Consider the following 18,363-nt stretch of genomic DNA (forward strand, 5'->3'; position numbering starts at 1 on the left):
GATAGCAAATAAATCAGATAATCATCTTATTAATTGATACATATATTGAATTAAATTTTACCTTTTAAGTAGGTAGAAGTAAACATAATCGTATCCCATCAGCATTTAGACCGTGGCACACATAAAGTGAAAATCCTGGAACAATATTCACTTTCAATAAAATTCTATCATTTTTTCGCTCGTCCAATCACTCACTCGTAAGCCGTAACTCTTATTTACGGTTTTTGGTAAAAAAAAAAAAAAAATCATCTTTGTAGAGGAGAAGAAGCGAACCTTCTCTTTTTTCCAGAACGTCATTCGCATTCCAATTTCCCAACGCGTCCCCTTATTGACTCCTCCTCCCCTTCTTATCTCTCTCTCGATGCAATTCCTCTCAGACCCAATCCAACCCGCTCTCTAGGGTTTCTCCCACTTCAATTTCACACCTCCGATCCTCGATTCCCAATCACCCAAACCCTAGAATTTCCGATTATATGTGATCGCAGCTCCGGCGAGATGTATAGCAATTTCAAGGAGCAAGCCATAGAGTACGTGAAGCAAGCCGTGCACGAAGACAATAATGGGAACTACGCAAAGGCGTTCCCTTTGTACATGAACGCTCTCGAGTACTTCAAGACCCACCTCAAGTACGAGAAGAACCCTAAGATCAAGGAGGCCATCACCCAGAAATTCACCGAGTACTTACGCCGCGCCGAGGAGATTCGCGCCGTTCTCGACGACGGCGGCCCCGGCCCTGCCTCCAACGGCGACGCAGCCGTCGCCACCAGGCCCAAGACCAAGCCCAAGGACGGCGAAGGCGGCGACGGCGAGGATCCCGAGCAGGCTAAGCTCCGGGCCGGGCTTAATTCGGCGATTATTAGGGAGAAGCCCAATGTCAAGTGGAATGATGTCGCCGGGCTTGAGAGCGCCAAGCAGGCCTTGCAGGAGGCCGTGATTTTACCGGTCAAGTTCCCTCAGTTCTTTACTGGTTAGTACTTTTGTTTCGTTTCGACTTTGTGTTGCTATGTTTGGTGATTGTAGCTGGAAAGGTCAAAGGTTATAGCTTTAGGATTTCGGAGCTCTAAATGGTTGCGATTTGATGCATAGTTTATTTTAATGATTTTGGTGCATCATTTATTAGTACACATAGTTTAGTAGTTCCGCTTCTCTAAGTTTATTTGCTATGTAGTAGTATCAGAGTAATGTGAGTGCCTAAGTTGCTACTAGGTTGTATGACAGTATGAGTTTGCAAGAGGGAAATTGTTTTGTTATCCAACTCAGGATAGAGTGGTTGTGATTTGCTGCATAGTTTGCATTATTTTGTTGCTGTTTCACTCTCAAAGTTTATTCTCTAGTAGTATCGGGGTAATGGGAAGGCTTAAGCTGCTACTAGACTGACTATAGTTTGCAAGAGGGAGATTGTTTTGTTATCCAACTTAGGAGAGAGTGGTTGCTTCTGTAGCAAGAATTCAGATGTATCACTTTGTTATAGATGGCAACTGCCTTGCGTTATGAATACTATATATGTCTGTGGTGGAACTATTTCTATTGTTAGTTTTGTATCATCCCTCATCCATTGTTTGATGTGAAGACATCGTTTTGGGTTGTTTTTAGAAGTTAATATGTATCTTCTTACATTTTATAGGCAAGAGACGACCATGGAGGGCTTTTCTATTGTATGGTCCTCCTGGAACTGGAAAGTCATACCTGGCCAAGGCTGTTGCAACTGAAGCTGACTCGACATTTTTCAGGTATGTATCCATCACCGTGCTATAAATTATTTTAACCAAATATTAGAAAATATTCGCTCTCAGTTAATGCTATGTATCAGCTAGCTACCCGGAAATAACCCCAGTGTTGATGCTCATTTTTTTATAGTTATAGATTGTTTTGGTCTTGTGTTTGTGTGTGGGACTTTGTTTTTCTCAGTGTAAAGAACATACTACTGTTCATGTTTGGATGTCTGATATGTTGATCCATTTTGTTAAATGGAGAACACATGACCATAAATAGTTCAGTTGACCCATGATTTTTTCCCCAAGAGGTGACTAGATGGTAAGGTAGTGCACTCAGGTAATTGGCTAGTATAGTATGGTAGTGCTTTCAGGTGATTGGCTAGTACCTCATCATCTTGTCTCTTCCCTTTAATAGTCACTGAGGCCTCTAATTTGATCACCAGAACTCCCCATCCTGCATTGTTGTTAGTCTTGTTCTGAGACATGTGCATAGTAGGCGTTTAGAGCATTGCCTTTTCTGTCTCTTGTACTAGGGGAGTAACATAATTTTACTCCCTCCCTTCCTCAAATTCCAAAAATGAATTAGGCTCTGGAGTGGGTATTGGATTTTTGGTTAATTTGAAGCAGACCTTGATCAGCTTGTCAGAGGGCCAAGATGAGAAGACATTCGAGTTCACCAACTTGAATGCATTAGGGATGACAAATATTAGCCAAAGCTAGACTCAAATACTTTGAGGATTTCAAACAAGTATGAGAAAGTTAGAGGGAAAGTAATGTTGATGCTCTTATTAGTCAGCTTTGTTTACCACTGATCAAATTGAGAAGTAAGAATATGACCTAGATATATTGGGCAAGTGCTTATGGATTGTTTCTGTTTCTTTTTATTTACATGCAAATATTTCCTCTTGGTCATTTATACACCTCCCATGTGTTGTGTGTATGATTACTTGCCAATAAGATGGCATTTTTTAATGTTCTTTTCTTGACAATTCTGGGTTCTAATCTGTAACATTTTTTTTTTCTTCGGCTAGTATTTCCTCTTCAGATCTGGTTTCAAAGTGGATGGGTGAGAGTGAGAAGCTAGTTTCGAACCTTTTCCAAATGGCTCGAGATAGTGCCCCATCCATCATCTTCGTTGATGAAATAGATTCCTTATGTGGGCAGCGTGGAGAAGGCAATGAGAGTGAAGCTTCTAGACGAATCAAGACAGAACTTCTTGTGCAGATGCAGGTATATTTTTGTTTTGTGGGAAGTAGGGGAGTAATTCTTAAGTCAAACATTAAATTCTAATGTATTTTTTCTTCTGGTCATCACTTTAAATTAGGCTTGGAAAGTTTTTGCGAAAAGGACTAAACTTAAGTTTTAACTCTGATGTAAAAATCTATAATGTCTTACCTTTTCTTAATCTATCTTCTCATATAGGGAAATTTAAAATTGAACTTACCTCCAACCGTTTTTTATACCTCTATTGTAACAGAACGGTTTCATGTTCCGTACTGAAAGTGTGATGCAATTCTCAAAATCTCCACATGCGGTCATGCATGGACCTTATTATAGAGATAGTTCTTGGCTTGAGAGGAACAACGAAGTATAGAGATGCAAGAAAAATGATGTACTCATGTTTTGCTCTTTTTCTCAAAATGAATGTGTCTGGCCTTCATTTGTCCTTCCAATTTTGTCTCCGGTGGAGTACTATATGGTTATTTAGTGTGTAAATGGATCATATAGAAACTTAATGATGAGTAAATTATTAACTGCCTGCACTGAGCTACATACTTCCTGCTTCTGTTTAATTTTTTTTTTTTTCTTTTGAGTTAATGAACAGCTTTTTTTTAAGTTTATGCCAACGTAATTGATGACACATAATAAGTGTTAACGTTTTACTGAACCTTTTATCTCATATGCTTCAGGGTGTGGGAACCACTGACCAAAAGGTTCTTGTTCTCGCAGCGACGAATACTCCGTATGCATTAGACCAGGTAAGGAGAATTATTATATGCAAGCTTGTTTGCATTTGGTCTTAATTGTATGAAAAATAATTTTTTTAGAGCTATTGTATAAGCTTGGCTAACCAATGGTAACTACAGGCCATTCGAAGACGTTTTGACAAGCGTATATACATTCCCCTTCCAGATGTAAAGGCTCGACAACATATGTTCAAAGTACTGGCTCATTTTTTCTTCCCTTTACTTTGAAGTAATCAATTAAGTGTTTTGGGTTTGCTATACATGATTATGTGTATATAAACTGATAGTTTATTTTATAATCTGAATAGGTCCACCTGGGAGATACTCCTAACAACTTGACAGAAAGTGATTTTGAAAGCTTAGCTCGCAAAACTGAGGGATTTTCGGGTTCTGATGTAGCTGTTTGTGTAAGCAGAAAGCATTTATATTCTTATCATCTTTTCTTTTTATACCTTAAATTATGGTTTAATTGAGAATAACTTGTTGCATTGATTTTTTGTTTTTCTTGTTTGGTTTTGAATTTGGCAGGTCAAGGATGTTCTCTTTGAACCGGTACGCAAAACTCAAGATGCCATGTTCTTTTACAAGAATTCTGATAATATGTTCATACCTTGTGGACCAAAGCAACCAGGTGCCGTCCAAATCACCATGCAGGAGTTGGCAGCTCAAGGACTAGCTTCACAGGTATGTTGTCATGTTTCTGATTTTGATGAATGTAGCTGTTGATGATTTGAATACCTGTGGTGACTTTTAACATACAGTTTTGTGGAGCCTTTATATATTGATGATGATTATCAATCATTGGAAATCATTTGTCATGATTTATCAAGTCATTGGAAACCTTGTATCTTATTTATTCATTCGAACAGGTGCATTTAACTCCATTAAAGATTAATAACACACAATTTCTATTATATGATGTATATGGATATGAGAAGGGCCAATTTTGAACACATAAAATGATTTCACTATCTACAGTTTCATATTAATTTGTTCTCTCTTATTAATGCCATGCAGATCCTTCCACCTCCTATTACAAAAACAGATTTTGATAAGGTACTTGCTAGACAGAGGCCTACTGTGAGCAAAGGTGACCTTGAAGTCCATGAAAGGTTCACGAAAGAATTTGGAGAGGAAGGTTGATCAATCATCTGTATCAATATCACATTGATCCACACTAGCCAGCAGTGCAATTGCCGTGATTTGTATGTATTAGTGTTGGATCTAATGGACTAAATACTCTACATTAGTTTCTTCAATGAGGAAGGTGATATGACTTCCCTTTTTCTGTATTGAAATGGAAATACTGGTGTTTGATATCGAGTTGCTTCTTTCAACTTGTGTAAAGTACAGTTTAACATATATTTTATTTTTATTCAAGTGTTGATACATCAAATAATGTTTGTCGCCTGCATTGGTAGCTTCTCTATGAACCAACAATCATCTGGTTAGATTACCAAGTGCTTTGTCTCCTGTTCCCTTAAATGAACCTGTTTGTAAGCTATTTATTTGCTTGTTATGGATAGATTCATGATGCATCTTGTGTATTTCAGGACTGGATGTGTCTCTGATGCACCTGGATAGATCTAGACTCTAGAGTCATACAGATCTGTTTCTATTCCCTCCCCTACCTGAAAATGGAAGGAAAACTGTGAGGCTGGGCAAAATATGCCCATTCCTATACCATTTCTCCAAGGGACTGTATTTACTTTCCTTAAGTACCGCTTCTCAATAGCACATGATGTGACTCCTCCATTTCAGCTTTCATTTCCCCTTTTATTTCTTCTAATTGTCACACTAAGCTAAAGGCCTTTAAAGATTAAATATTGAGCTTTACATCATACTGTCCTAGTTTAGCTGGTTACTTGTAATGCTTTAGCTATGTTTGTTTTTAATTTTGTCTTTCAATGTTCCATTATGTGTGAATGTAGTGACATTTGTTAGACATAATGACTATACCCTCTTCTGTATGGACCTAGCTGTTGTTTGTTGTATAAAACCCACTATTAATAGAGCTTGCTCAAGCATATACATGGTACTCTTTCTAGTAGGCTGCGGTATAGTATCCTAACAGATGGGAATTTCTAAAACAAAATTAAGTTGCCCAGCACTATTGTCCAAAGATGACCATGTCTTTGGCCTCCAAGGTCATATTTGAATATTTCTCAGAGAAGCAACAAAAGCCGGCTCTGAGATTTATTCGGAGTGTGTGGAGGTTTATGAGCAAAACTCAATGAAAAAACCATGAAGGGCCGGCGTCCATATATGCCTTGTTGGCTTGTTTCAGCTATAAAATGATCTTTCTAACCGGTAGTCCTCAAGACTCAGTTCTATCATTTGATCATCATGGTTTCTGGTTATGTCTTGAAACATACTACGGTCCTGACTCTTCTCTTGTTCCTTAGACTCTCTTTCTCCCATGGAGCCACTGCTGACACAAAGGTAAGGAAAGAGAGGATCTACGGTCCTCCGGTTTACAGTTCATGCATTGCGGTGTTTTGAGCCAATATTTGTTCTCACTTCTCACTGTGCACACTTCTCTGAAACGTGCTATAATAGCAATATGTATATGTGCTCTTTCAGAAAGTGTAAGAATCAAGCTTCTAAAAGGCCCCACCTAGTCCCCGCTTAGGCTCTAGGCTGCAACAAGCCGCCTCGCTTTTCTTCCAGACCTTTGTGTCAGACTGTGGACGATTAGGCGGCCACCTAGCCTGTCTAGACGGCCGCCTTGCCCACCTAGGCTGCTAAGCTCTCTAATTTTGTTTTATTTTTGTGGTGGGATTGTTATAATAAGAGTTAATGATGTGTTTAAAATTAGAAGTGTATATGTTTATTGTTGTTGTTACTCACTTTTACGGGAAGTTATGCTAAATTTTAGCTATAATTTATTTTGTAAATGGGTATGACTAGATTTATGTTGAATAATTTATCCATATTTGACCATTTTCAAAGCATAAAATATATTTTTTTAATTAATAAATCTTAAAAAATACAAATCACCTAGCCCCCGCCTAATCCTCGCCTAGGCTTCGGGTTACCGCCCGCCTCCCGCCTACGGCCTTTTAGAACATTGGTAAGAATACATGTCGGAAGTGTGAATTGTATTCCCCTTAGCATAACCGGCAAATAAGGTCATTTTGTTTCTCAGTTACTACAAAGACTCTACATGTGGTACTCATTTTGAGACTAGTATTGGGTTCCATGTTCAAAGCAGGGTGAATCTCAACGCTGCAAGTGCTGGCTATGCATGCTTTCGTGTTTCTAGTTTCACTATGCATAGCTGTTAGTTTCACTTTTTGTTATTAACTTATTTCTAAATCAAATTAGTTCTACTGCCATCTGGGGAGAAAACATCAAAAAACGTGGCATGAAAATCAGTCATAAGATGGTTTTTATTTGTAGGGTCTACACTACACACTATTAGGAAAATATACTGTTGATTAAGTCTTAATCTTCAGTATCTTCTCTATTAGGAATCTCTTTACCTGTGAATATTTGTTTCCAATACAGTTCATTATTGTGAGATACTTTCCTAGTTAGGCTCAGCAGTATATTGTATATGTAATTCCTCTTGTATCAATGAAATTCATTCTGCGCCAACTATCATCTTTTCACACACTACTACTCTAGTAGTGTTCTCCCTTGGACAATTCCAAGTCTAAGAAGAATGAAAAAACTCCAACCACCACTAATAATGTGAACTGAATACGCATGATTTATATTCAAATGCAATTTTCCTTTCATTTTGCAGCACTATATTGTTTACATGGGGCACCACTCGCACCCCAACTCGGAATCTGTCATCAGACATAACCATGAGATTCTTGCTTCAGTCACTGACAGGCAGGACACTAATTTGACTACTTATGCAGATTTATCATCTCCCTCAGCTTCGAGGTGTTTTGCAGATTGTAATAGCATAATAATATTTACTTGGAATAATTTTCAGTACTGGTGGACAAGAAGCAGCACTTAACCACTACAGTAAAAGTTTTCAAGGATTCTCAGCCAAGCTCACTCCATATCAAGCTCAACAACTTGCTGGTAATTGTGACTCCTATGTTATTCTGTTCTAGAAGACTAACTCCTTACACCATAAGAAAGAACTGTAATTTATCAGAACATTTTCTGGCTTGTTAACATTTCGCGAGTTGACTTATGTTCATGTATCACAGAACATGATTCAGTTATTTCGGTGTTTGAGAGCAAGACAAACAAACTGAGCACAACACATTCCTGGGGTTTTCTAGGCGTAGACTCTACTCCAAGTTACAATCAAATGCCAATGGATTCAAAATCCAATGTCATTGTTGGTGTAATTGACACTGGTATATATAGCTTCTTTTTGTTTTTCTCTCCACTGTTAATGTTCTTGTGTCCTCTCAAGATTATATTTGTTGCACAGGAGTTTGGCCAGAGTCAAAGAGCTTCAGTGACGAAGGATTAGGACCTGTGCCTGATAAATTCAAAGGAGAGTGTGTTACTGGTCAGAATTTTACATTGGCCAACTGCAACAGGTACCCTACATGTCGTAAAATCATTGATTTCATTTCTTATACCCCAACACAGACCAACAAAACAAATATCGTTCCCTAAATTTTCACACCGGTCTCCCTTACACCCTCAAAGTCCTACAGTTCATTATATCAACTCCAGCAAACCATTCCCTCCGGTCGACAAAATCGTGGATAGTAGGGGAAACAGGGGTAAACTATAAGTCTAACAAAACAAAAGTGTTAGTGTAAAATGACAGTAGTATGAAAAGTCGTGGGATGCTGTAAATAAGCCTGGATAGATATAGATATACACTAATTGCATAATGGCTTGAAAAGTTGGTTTAGTTGATAGTTCAACTTTAAAAGTCTAACGATTGGTTTTCTATATGCAGAAAAATCATAGGTTCTCGCTTCTATTATCACGGATTTGAAGTAGAAAATGGAAAACTTGAGTCCTTTGCGCCATTACCTTTCTTCAGATCAGCTCGAGATGCTGATGGACATGGGAGTCACACTGCCTCGACGATAGCTGGATCCACAGTAACTAACGTCAGTTTCTTGGGAATGGCCACAGGAACTGCAAGAGGCGGTGCACAAAGCGCCAGACTTGCTATCTACAAGGCATGTTGGTTTGACTTGTGTAGTGATGCAGATATTCTTTCAGCTCTGGATGATGCCATTGGCGATGGTGTTGATGTTCTCTCCCTTTCCCTTGGCCCTGATCCTCCACAGCCTACGTATTTTGAAAATGCAATCTCCGTTGGAAGTTTCCATGCATTCCAGAAAGGAATAGTTGTTTCTGCATCAGCAGGGAACTCTGGTTTCCCTAGTACTGCATGCAATGTTGCTCCCTGGATCCTCACTGTTGCTGCAAGCACTTTGGATAGAGAATTCCATTCAAACGTGTATCTGGGAAATTCACAAATATTAAAGGTATAGTTGGCATACAAATATTGCTGCGGCCTCTAATCATCAATCACTTAAAACTACATATGTAACTGACCTTTTGCTATGACTTTCAGGGTTCCTCTCTAAACCCACTCAATATGGAGAAGTCTTATGGTTTGATAGCTGCGAGTGTTGCAGCTGCCCCTGGAGTCACAGCGAAGAATGCAAGGTAATCTTTCTTTTCAAAAACTTGATGCTTCCACACACACACACACACAGCTACAAGAAGTGTTTCATCATCTAGTTTTCTACCATGCGATACACTCAAAATAGGCTTTTTAAAAACAAAAAATAGGTAAATAAAAGGACACGCACATTTCAGTATTATGCTTTTTTCTTTCTTTCCCTTTTCTTCTTATCATGTTAAGGTATTTTTCTTTCTGTTGTTTCCTTTATCAGCTTCTGCAAGGACAGTACTCTACATGCAAGCTTAATTAAGGGGAAAATTGTCGTGTGCACCTTCGAGACATTTACTGATAACCGAAGGGAGAAAAGCATAGTTGTAAGACAAGGTGGTGGTGTAGGAATGATTCTTGTGGATCCATTTCTCAAAGATGTCGGATTTCAGTTTGTCATCCCCGCCACTCTTATTGGTCAAGAGGAAGCAGCACAACTCCAAGCATACATGATGACAGCGAAGTGAGTTTTCCATGCTTTATTTGCTCTATATCTGCAGTGGCAGAAATTAAAAGTTATAAAAGAAAGTAAATTAAAGTTACAGATATCCAACAATTCACGGTGCTACCAGGCAGTTTGAAGGTCAAAATTGATAACAAATGTAAATACTTTATTTGTTTCAGGTATCCAGTTGCTAGAATATCACAAACGACTACAATACTGAAAACTAAACCTGCACCAGAAATGGCAGTGTTCTCTTCCATGGGGCCAAATATCATAACCCCAGACATCATCAAAGTTAGTTCTGTCAATGTTTTCATTTATCTTCTCAATAATACAAAATAGTTATAAGTTTCAAAATAGTTATAATACAAAAATAGTTACATCCAAACATGCAAATTTGTACTGCAGCCAGATATTACAGGACCTGGGGTAAATATCTTAGCAGCATGGTCTCCGGTCGCAACTACAGCCACAGCAGAAAGGTCCGTCAATTATAATATCATTTCTGGCACCTCGATGTCTTGTCCACATGTATCTGCAGTTGCAGCAACATTGAAATCGTACCGACCTACCTGGAGTCCAGCAGCCATAATGTCTGCAATAATGACAACAGGTCAATACAATATTTTTCAACCAGCTCAATACAAGATTTTCCGGACTGACTGAAATGTTCTTAATTAACTAACTTTATGTTCAAATATTTTTTTTATTTATTGTTGCAGCAACAGTCCTAGATAACAACAAACTCCCTATTGGGAGAGATCCAAATGGCACCCCTACTACACCTTTTGACTACGGATCTGGGCACATTAATCCAGTTGCAGTAATTGAACCTGGACTTGTATATGATTTTGATTCCCATGACATAATCAGTTTTCTCTGCAGCACTGGGGCTAGCTCTTTGCAACTGAAAAACCTCACGGGTAATCTAGTCGATTGCCAGAAGTCTTCTATGCCTTCCTACAATTTTAATTACCCTTCTATTGGTGTGTCAAAAATGAGTGGAAGGCTATCTGTTCAGCGAACAGTCACTTATTATGGTAAAGGCCCAACAGTGTATGCTGCATATGTAGACTATCCAGCAGGTGTAAATGTTACAGTTACACCAGCTAAACTGAAGTTTACAAAGACTGGGGAAAAGATGTATTTCCGTGTAGATTTCACCCCCCTTAAGAATAGTAATGGAAGCTATGTGTTTGGAGCTCTAACATGGAGTAATGGTCTTCAGAATGTCAGGAGTCCTATTGCTCTTAATGTGATTTCAACATAGAAACAACATGTTTCAGATACTAAATCATACAAGATAATTGCATTTGTCAATTGTCATTCAAAGGCGAAATGTATTGTATTTAATCAAAAGTTAATTGTTATTTCCTAATTCCTATAGACTTTCATTTAAACATATAGTCATATACTGATTCGATAGCTTCATCCCCTTCATTTATAAGTGGCATGCTGAATTAGGGAGCAAAAGTGTACAACACTAGAGAGAAACTTAAGCTTTATAATACATAAAGTTATCTTATTTTAGCGATCTGAATATGGTGAAGCAATATTTCAGGGTCTTCCAAGTTTTCCCAATTGGCAGTTTCATCCATGATACAACAATTCCTAGAAACAACCTCACGTCATTACTTTAACAATCGTTCAGTCTATGTTATTTTTCTATGGAATTGTGAAGAGTCACAGGTCCAATACCTAAATATGTCCATTAGGTTTATCATAATTTTCACACATGAAATTCTCTAAAACGCATTATGTAGCCATGTACAGGTGTTAATTAGAGATAAAGGACTTATAGATGCCATATACTATACTTGAGGCTTCCAGTTTTCATTTTAGTTGGATGAAGAAAAGTAAACTGTTTATGAGTTGGTACCACATCAGATAAGAAATAGTCGTATGGTGTATATAATACTCGAAATATTAAACCAGTACTGTCACATACCTCACCAACAGGAGTGGTAGCGGTGAAAATTTCCTGACTCATGGTCCAACCAAGAACGAGGAGCAAAGGTAGCACAATAATACCCAGAATGTATTTTCCACGAGATTGTTAATTGGTACTATCACAGGCCTTGCAAATAGGAATGCAGGCACATAACTCCAGACTAGATGAACCAACCAACTACACCATTGGAGATAAATTGTCGCCAACGAGATTATCCCAGTCCATGAGACGATCTAGTCATCTCACCTTGGTATACAGATCTTCTGTACCATTGGGTTCTCGCACACCACATAAATCTAAATACAGCTGCTAATTGGTGACATGACTGAAGTTTCCATAGTAAGTGAAGAATAAACTTCTCATGCTACAATCTGTGTCTTCCACTGATGAAATTTTTGTATCACTTAGAAGTCATGCAGCTTCTTTGTTTGAAGGTGATTTTAACTTTTAATGACTTGAATCTGAAACCCTCCCAAACTTACTGTTAAAAGCCTTATCATACATGGGGTCTCACCAATAATCTCCACAAGAGCATAAACCATTCTTGAAGTGGTGGTATCGGTTTGAATCTCTGACAACAATATCTCTCGCTTCTATCACCGAAATTAATTTAATAACAGTGTGACAGTCTCCACATACCCTAAGATTTTTCAAAATCTGGATAGGAGATCTTGGAGGTTTGGCAATCAATCCAAAAGCAATGGCTAGCCTCTCACTGTGTTGATAAAGAAAGGCTGCTTTGTGTTCCTCTTCAACATCATGGAGTACATAGTCAGTATCAGGCTGATAACCCATATCCTTCAATCGGTTATTTAACTCGTCAAGTTTTGAGTATATATGGTCTGATAAGGGATGTGAAACATCACCAGCCAAGAATATGTAAGTCTTGTTCTTCACCTCAATCCAGCTATACCCAGGTTGCTTTTTCACTTTTCTTTCATTCATCAACCTCCTCACTTTATCTCTCTCTTGCCAGTTTCCAGCTGCAGCATAAATGTTGGACAACAGAACATAAGCAGCAGAGTCTTGTGGCTGAAGTGAAATGAGCTTTTCTGCCGCGAGTTTTCCGAGCTCTAAGTTGCGGTGAACACGGCAAGCACCCAAGAGAGCTCTCCACACATTTGCATCTGCAGTACAGGGCATGCTGTTTATAAGATTCATCGCTTTTTCAAGCTTTCCGGCTCGGCTGTACAGATCAACCATACAAGAATAGTGCCCCATTGTTGGATCAATATGGTAATCTTGAACCATCATTTTGAAATACCTTTTACCTTCATCTACTAAGCCTGCATGAGTACAGGCAGAGATGATGAGAATGAATGTTATCCCATCTATTTCCAAATTTTGCCTACGCATCTCCTCAAATACTTCAAGAACCTTATTACCCTGACCATGTTGTGCATATCCAGAGATCATAGAGTTCCAGGAAACTAAGTCTCTCTCTCCTTGTCTCTTGAAAACTTCATTTGCACTTTCAATATTCCCCATCTTTGCGTACATGGTGACAAGAGCACTACTTAGACACAGAGTATTGTTCAACCTGAGTTTGATCGAGCAAGCATGAAATTGTTTGCCCTGCTCCACTGTTGCCGAAGGTCCAGCGCAAGCATTAATGATACTAGATAAAGTGAACTCATTAGGTCTGACCCCCTTTCTTGTCAACTGGAGAAAAATTTTAATAGCTCCCACCGCGTCTTCTATTTGAGCATATCCAGCAAGCATTGCAGACCATGCTACAATATCCTTCTCGTCAATTGTTTGGAAAACTTTTTCAGCTTCAGGAATACTTCCGGTCTTAACATAAGCGTCTATGAGTGAAGTTCCTACAGAAGGTGACTTCTCATAATTGGTTTTAATGACTTGTGCCTGTACTTGGGATATAGATATAAAAGGATGGGCCATAATGATGACAGAATACGTAAAATCATTCTGTCTAACACCTTCTCTGCTCATTTCACAGAATAACTTGACTCCTTTCTCTGTTCCACCATTCTGCAAGTACCCACTGATCATGGCCGTCCAAGTTACTACACTTTTAACACCCTGCATCATGGAGAACATATTAAAAGCATCGTCCATTTCCCTGCACTTACTGTAAGCCACCAGGAGTGCTGTTTCAATATTACGATGAGACTCCAACCCACTCTTCAAAACACGGCAATGTAGCTGTCTTGCAAAACCCAATTCTTCATAGCTAGCACATAGCTTAATAACAGTAACAAATACCGGTTGTGTAAACTTAACACCTGCAAGCCCCATCAGATAAAACATTTCAAAAGCTTCCAACTCAAGCCCATTGCCCACATATCCTGCAATTAAGGTATTCCATGTAACCTCATCCCTACACTCCATACCATCAAAAACAGCTCTAGCCTCACTAACCATCCCCGACTTGAAATACATATTAACCAACGAATTGCACACAAACGTGATCGCCACATAACCATTCTTCACAACCATGCCATGGACCTGCTCCCCCTTCCCAACCGACCCCTCATCGGCCAAAACTCCAAGCACAGCCACATACGCAAACGGATTCGCCATGCTCCCACTCGCCTGCATCTCCGTAAACAGCTCCAACGCCTGCTCATTCCACCCGTTCCACGCATAGCCCGAAATTAACGAAGTCCATGACACCACATTTCTCTCCCTCATCTCATCAAACACTCTCCTCCCCTCCACAACACCCTCGCTACTCTTCATATACATGTCCACTAATGAGGACCCAACACTGACGTCTTCCCCGAGCCCGGACTTGACACACTGGCAATGCACCTGTCTGCCCACAACTTGGTCACGCAAGCTCCCGCAGGCCTTGGCCACGGAAGACAGAACGGGCCCATTGACGGGTAAACCGGCCCGGGAAGCGGCCACGAAGAGGCTGATGGCGTCATGGTTGCGGTCATTGCGAGTGTAGTGGAAGAGCAAGCGGGTGTATTCGAAGGGGTCTCTGTGGGGAGTTTTGTCGAACAGGTGGTGGGCGTTTGGAGTGGAGATGCGTTTTGGAGGGGAATGGATAAGAGAGTGGGAGCGAGAGCGAGAGCGAGAGAGAGGTTTGGAGGGAGAGGAGAGAGAGAGGCTTGTGTAAGAGACTGCAGCGAGGCTCCTCAGACCGGGCTTTGCGGTCATGCTCTCCAGGGACGGAACCAGGAATGAAAACCTGGGTGGGCTGGATTTGCCTTATGCAATGAACAAAGTTATTTAGAAAAAAATTGACACAGTCTGTCTTGTTTTCAAGGTATATCAATCTCACCTAATAACATATATATATATATATGAACACTTTAAATATTCATCCTTTCTTCAACAAAATCATGATGAAAATACCATCCACAAAAGCTATTACTTAAATCTAACAACAATAGAAATTGAAATAATTCAAAGTTAAATAGTCAATACAAATACAAATTAAACTACTTAAATTGTACCATTCGTTTACCTAAATCATAAAACTCATCAATAACCGAATCTGAATCAATAGTATCAACAATGTTTTTCTCAATATGCACTGTCATTAAATTAGCAAGAAAATCATCACTCATCTTACTTCGAAGTCGATTCTTAATAATCTTCATAGCTGAAAAAGCTCTCTCTGTTGTAGTTGTAGAAACAAGAAGAGTTATCACTAAACGGACTAGCTAGCTTTCAATCAACACAAATGGTGTTCTTGTTCTAACAAATTCTTGACACAACTCTGAAAGGGTGCAGAGATTCTGAAATTCCTCAAGTTTAGAGAATTGATACTCAAAATGCTCCAATTCAGTTCTTAGATCATCCAAATCCGACACATCATGAGGATAATATTTCTCAACCAAACTACAAATGTTGTCAATGTCAAATGATTGGAAATCAAATCGAGGATCCAATGAAGAACTAAGAACCAAAAGCTCCCTTGTTTTCTCATTAAATCTAGTATTCAGTTCCATCAACTGAAAATCAATTACGGCATAAAATATTTCAACACGATAATAATGCTCAATGGTAACACAATTCTGTTGTTGAGAAGGACGACCCGTACCTTCCAAATAGGGAGCATTAAAATCTGGAGCAACAATAGCATGTGAAGCACAAAACGACACAACACTAGCAAAGAAATCAAACCAACCATCTTTTCTCAACTTTTCAAGACGACCTTTCGTGCTTGAAAATAGATTCATGGCATTTACAATTTCTTGAGATTGTTCTTGCAGTGACTTACAAAGAGCACTTGTGATTCCCATAGTTTTCTCCAGCAATAATAAACAAAACACAAATTCAAATGATTTTATAGCTCTAAAAGCTCTCAAAGCTTGTCCACGTATTTTTCCAGTAAGACCATGATCAATCATGTTTTTCAAAACATAACTAGTTGAATTAAACAATTTCTTCAAGTTCTTGATAGAATAATACCTTGAACTCCACCGAGTAGCTCCTGCTCTTTTTAGATTACATGTCTGATTAGATCCCTTACCAGTTTCAAGTTCCCCAACAACAATCTGTTCCACAATTTCAACTTCTTGGATACATTTCAACTCAGAAACACGCTTAGCAGATAAGTCGACAACATTAATGATACTAGTCATCATCTCAAAAAACAAGTAAATAACATCCACATCTGTAGCTGTATTTAAAGCTAGTTGTAGGCGATGAGCAAAACAATATACATAGTATGCATATGGGCACTCTTACAAAAATAATGCTTGCAATCCATTCCATTGACCAGGCATGTTGGTAGCGCCATCATATCCTTGGCCTCTCAAATTTTCAACTTGAAGATTGTATTCAGTGAAAACCTTGTCAATCTTACTTTTAAGAGTTACCGCACAAGTATCACTAACACTTACAACATGAAAGAATCATTCACGAACAAACCCTTGAGAATCAATAAATCTCAAGATGATAGCCATTTGCTCCTTTTTACCCTCATCTAGTGCTTCATCAACAAGTATACAAAACTTGGAGTCCCCAACCTCGTCACAAATCTTTTTTCTAACTCTATTGGCAAAAATACTAAGAATCTATTTCTGAATTTTTGGAGAAAAGAATCGTTCACGAACAAACTCTTGAGAATCAATAAATCTCAAGATGATAGCCATTTGCTCCTTTTTACCCTCATCTAGTGCTTCATCCACAAGTATACAAAACTTTGAGTCCCCAACCTCGTCACAAATCTTTTTTCTAAACTCTATTGGCAAAAATACTAAGAATCTATTTCTGAATTTTTTGAGAAGTATAACTAGCATTTTCAGGGGCTTTTTCTAAGGTGACATTTGCAACTTCCTCATTCATTCTCCCATATAAATCCACAGTTTCAACAATATTGCTACGATTATATGACTCAACAGATTCATCATCACCTCTAAAAGCAAGTGATTGCTTTGCCATCAATCTTACAGCCTCTACAATCGCCTTAAGCCGCAACCGATTTTGCTGTATCAATTTTTATGGTTGTGGATTTATTGCTTTTTCAATATGCCCACACACATGTTTCAAGCTTAACCAATCTTGCATAGATTTATAATGTGCTGAATCGGTCTTCCCTATATGCTTCTTAAAGACACATTGAGCCCCACCGACCATTCTCCAATTATCAAACCCAAAAGAAGTGAACAAAGTTTGCTTTGGAAGATTATTTTCAAAAATAAAACATGAAAAACAATATGCCTTATCATTCTTAGAGTACTCAAGCCAAGGATATTTTTCAAACCACTTCCCATTAAATCTACGATCTTCATCTCCATAAAAATGTGATGGATACTCCTCTAATTTTGGTTGATAAGGACTATACAGAACATATCTTTTTCGAATGTCATCTTGCTCATTATTAATATGATATGAAGCGATTGCAGGACGTTTTCCCGGATCACGTTCAATATAATTAGTATCAACTGGTTGACACTCAACTCTTGGAGAAACAAAAGGCTCTTGCTCATCTAAGCTTGGAATATCAGGAATATCAGGCATGTGAACATCATTTTTATGAAAATATGAATTTACTTTCTTTTGAACTTTTCGGGGCTTAGGATTTTAAGATTGTTCTGCCATTGAACCTAAAAATAGGAACACCAAAAATATAAAGAAATGCCATATTTGTTACAATAAGCAAAAGCAAACAGAACAAGAGTTAAGCAAACAAAAACAATCAGACCAAAAGCAAAAGCAAAAGCAAAAAGCCAACAATCATGCCCAATTCAGTTTGTATACATTAATCCTATAAACAATAAGAAACAAAGACATAAAGTTATATCTGCCCGAAAGCAAGCAATAGTTATATCCCTTCAACTTTCTAAATTTTAAACTCTCTGTCTGATGTTTCTATCCTAGACCCTCTGCCTAATTCTAATTCCTTTCTATCATTCTATATCACTATATCAATAAATCTAAACAAACAACAACAACCATCCTTAATAAACAATCAGATTAACAAATCTAGCCCCAAATAACAAAACTTGGGAACCTAATTCACAAACCCAATTCGTCAAAAAACTATTATGAGAAATAGAATCGAATCAATCGATACCTGGGATTGCTTAATCAATAGGATTAAGCCATTAAGGCTTGGGCTTTTCCCAATAGAGTGTTTACAGAGACAAAGATAGAGGCAGAGCCGCAGAGGGGGGAGAGAGAGAGAGAGAGAGAGAGAGAGAGAGAGAGAGAGAGAGAGAGAGAGAGAGAGAGAGAGAGAG

General features: G+C 38.5%; 4 protein-coding genes across 4 annotated transcripts; 2 read left to right on the top strand and 2 right to left on the bottom strand.

Annotated features, from left to right (window-relative positions):
* The first annotated feature begins 322 nt into the window (after window positions 1-322).
* Window positions 323-5,096, top strand: LOC101313954 (vacuolar protein sorting-associated protein 4B-like). The gene is made up of 8 exons (XM_004291570.1): window positions 323-967; window positions 1,625-1,730; window positions 2,747-2,945; window positions 3,626-3,694; window positions 3,803-3,877; window positions 3,991-4,089; window positions 4,211-4,366; window positions 4,700-5,096. Exons 1-8 carry the CDS (start codon window positions 496-498, stop codon window positions 4,823-4,825), a joined length of 1,302 nt encoding a protein of 433 aa, XP_004291618.1. The 5' UTR covers window positions 323-495; the 3' UTR covers window positions 4,826-5,096.
* A 709-nt stretch (window positions 5,097-5,805) lies between these two features.
* LOC101307281 (subtilisin-like protease-like) lies at window positions 5,806-11,017 on the top strand. The gene is made up of 12 exons (XM_004293029.1): window positions 5,806-5,887; window positions 5,997-6,124; window positions 7,434-7,536; window positions 7,643-7,726; window positions 7,858-8,010; window positions 8,088-8,199; window positions 8,571-9,111; window positions 9,201-9,295; window positions 9,526-9,765; window positions 9,927-10,041; window positions 10,156-10,360; window positions 10,470-11,017. The coding sequence occupies exons 1-12, from the start codon at window positions 5,806-5,808 to the stop codon at window positions 11,015-11,017; spliced, it is 2,406 nt and encodes an 801-aa protein (XP_004293077.1).
* LOC101307566 (pentatricopeptide repeat-containing protein At2g27610-like) lies at window positions 9,942-14,827 on the bottom strand. The gene is made up of 2 exons (XM_004293030.1): window positions 11,696-14,827; window positions 9,942-10,342 (listed from the first exon to the last, which is right to left on the bottom strand). The coding sequence occupies exon 1, from the start codon at window positions 14,825-14,827 to the stop codon at window positions 12,209-12,211; it is 2,619 nt and encodes an 872-aa protein (XP_004293078.1). The 3' UTR covers window positions 9,942-10,342; window positions 11,696-12,208.
* A 509-nt stretch (window positions 14,828-15,336) lies between these two features.
* LOC101307865 lies at window positions 15,337-16,260 on the bottom strand. Its single transcript, XM_004293031.1, has one exon. It carries the CDS (start codon window positions 16,258-16,260, stop codon window positions 15,337-15,339), a length of 924 nt encoding a protein of 307 aa, XP_004293079.1.
* Between the last annotated feature and the right edge of the window lie 2,103 nt (window positions 16,261-18,363).

Source organism: Fragaria vesca, linkage group LG2 (assembly GCF_000184155.1).
Source record: "Fragaria vesca subsp. vesca linkage group LG2, FraVesHawaii_1.0, whole genome shotgun sequence".
NCBI lineage: Eukaryota > Viridiplantae > Streptophyta > Magnoliopsida > Rosales > Rosaceae > Fragaria > Fragaria vesca.

Excerpts from the sequence above, each read along its gene's own strand:
- LOC101307566 (XM_004293030.1), bottom strand. The coding sequence starts at position 14,827 with ATGACCGCAAAGCCCGGTCTGAGGAGCCTCGCTGCAGTCTCTTACACA.
- LOC101307865 (XM_004293031.1), bottom strand. The coding sequence starts at position 16,260 with ATGACTAGTATCATTAATGTTGTCGACTTATCTGCTAAGCGTGTTTCT.
- LOC101313954 (XM_004291570.1), top strand. The coding sequence starts at position 496 with ATGTATAGCAATTTCAAGGAGCAAGCCATAGAGTACGTGAAGCAAGCC. Across the intron at positions 2,946-3,625 it reads AACTTCTTGTGCAGATGCAG|GGTGTGGGAACCACTGACCA; the intron begins GTATATTTTTGT and ends CATATGCTTCAG. Across the intron at positions 4,090-4,210 it reads GTTCTGATGTAGCTGTTTGT|GTCAAGGATGTTCTCTTTGA; the intron begins GTAAGCAGAAAG and ends TGAATTTGGCAG.
- LOC101307281 (XM_004293029.1), top strand. The coding sequence starts at position 5,806 with ATGACCATGTCTTTGGCCTCCAAGGTCATATTTGAATATTTCTCAGAG. Across the intron at positions 5,888-5,996 it reads GGCTCTGAGATTTATTCGGA|TCCTCAAGACTCAGTTCTAT; the intron begins GTGTGTGGAGGT and ends TCTAACCGGTAG. Across the intron at positions 7,537-7,642 it reads CACTGACAGGCAGGACACTA|AAGAAGCAGCACTTAACCAC; the intron begins ATTTGACTACTT and ends GTACTGGTGGAC.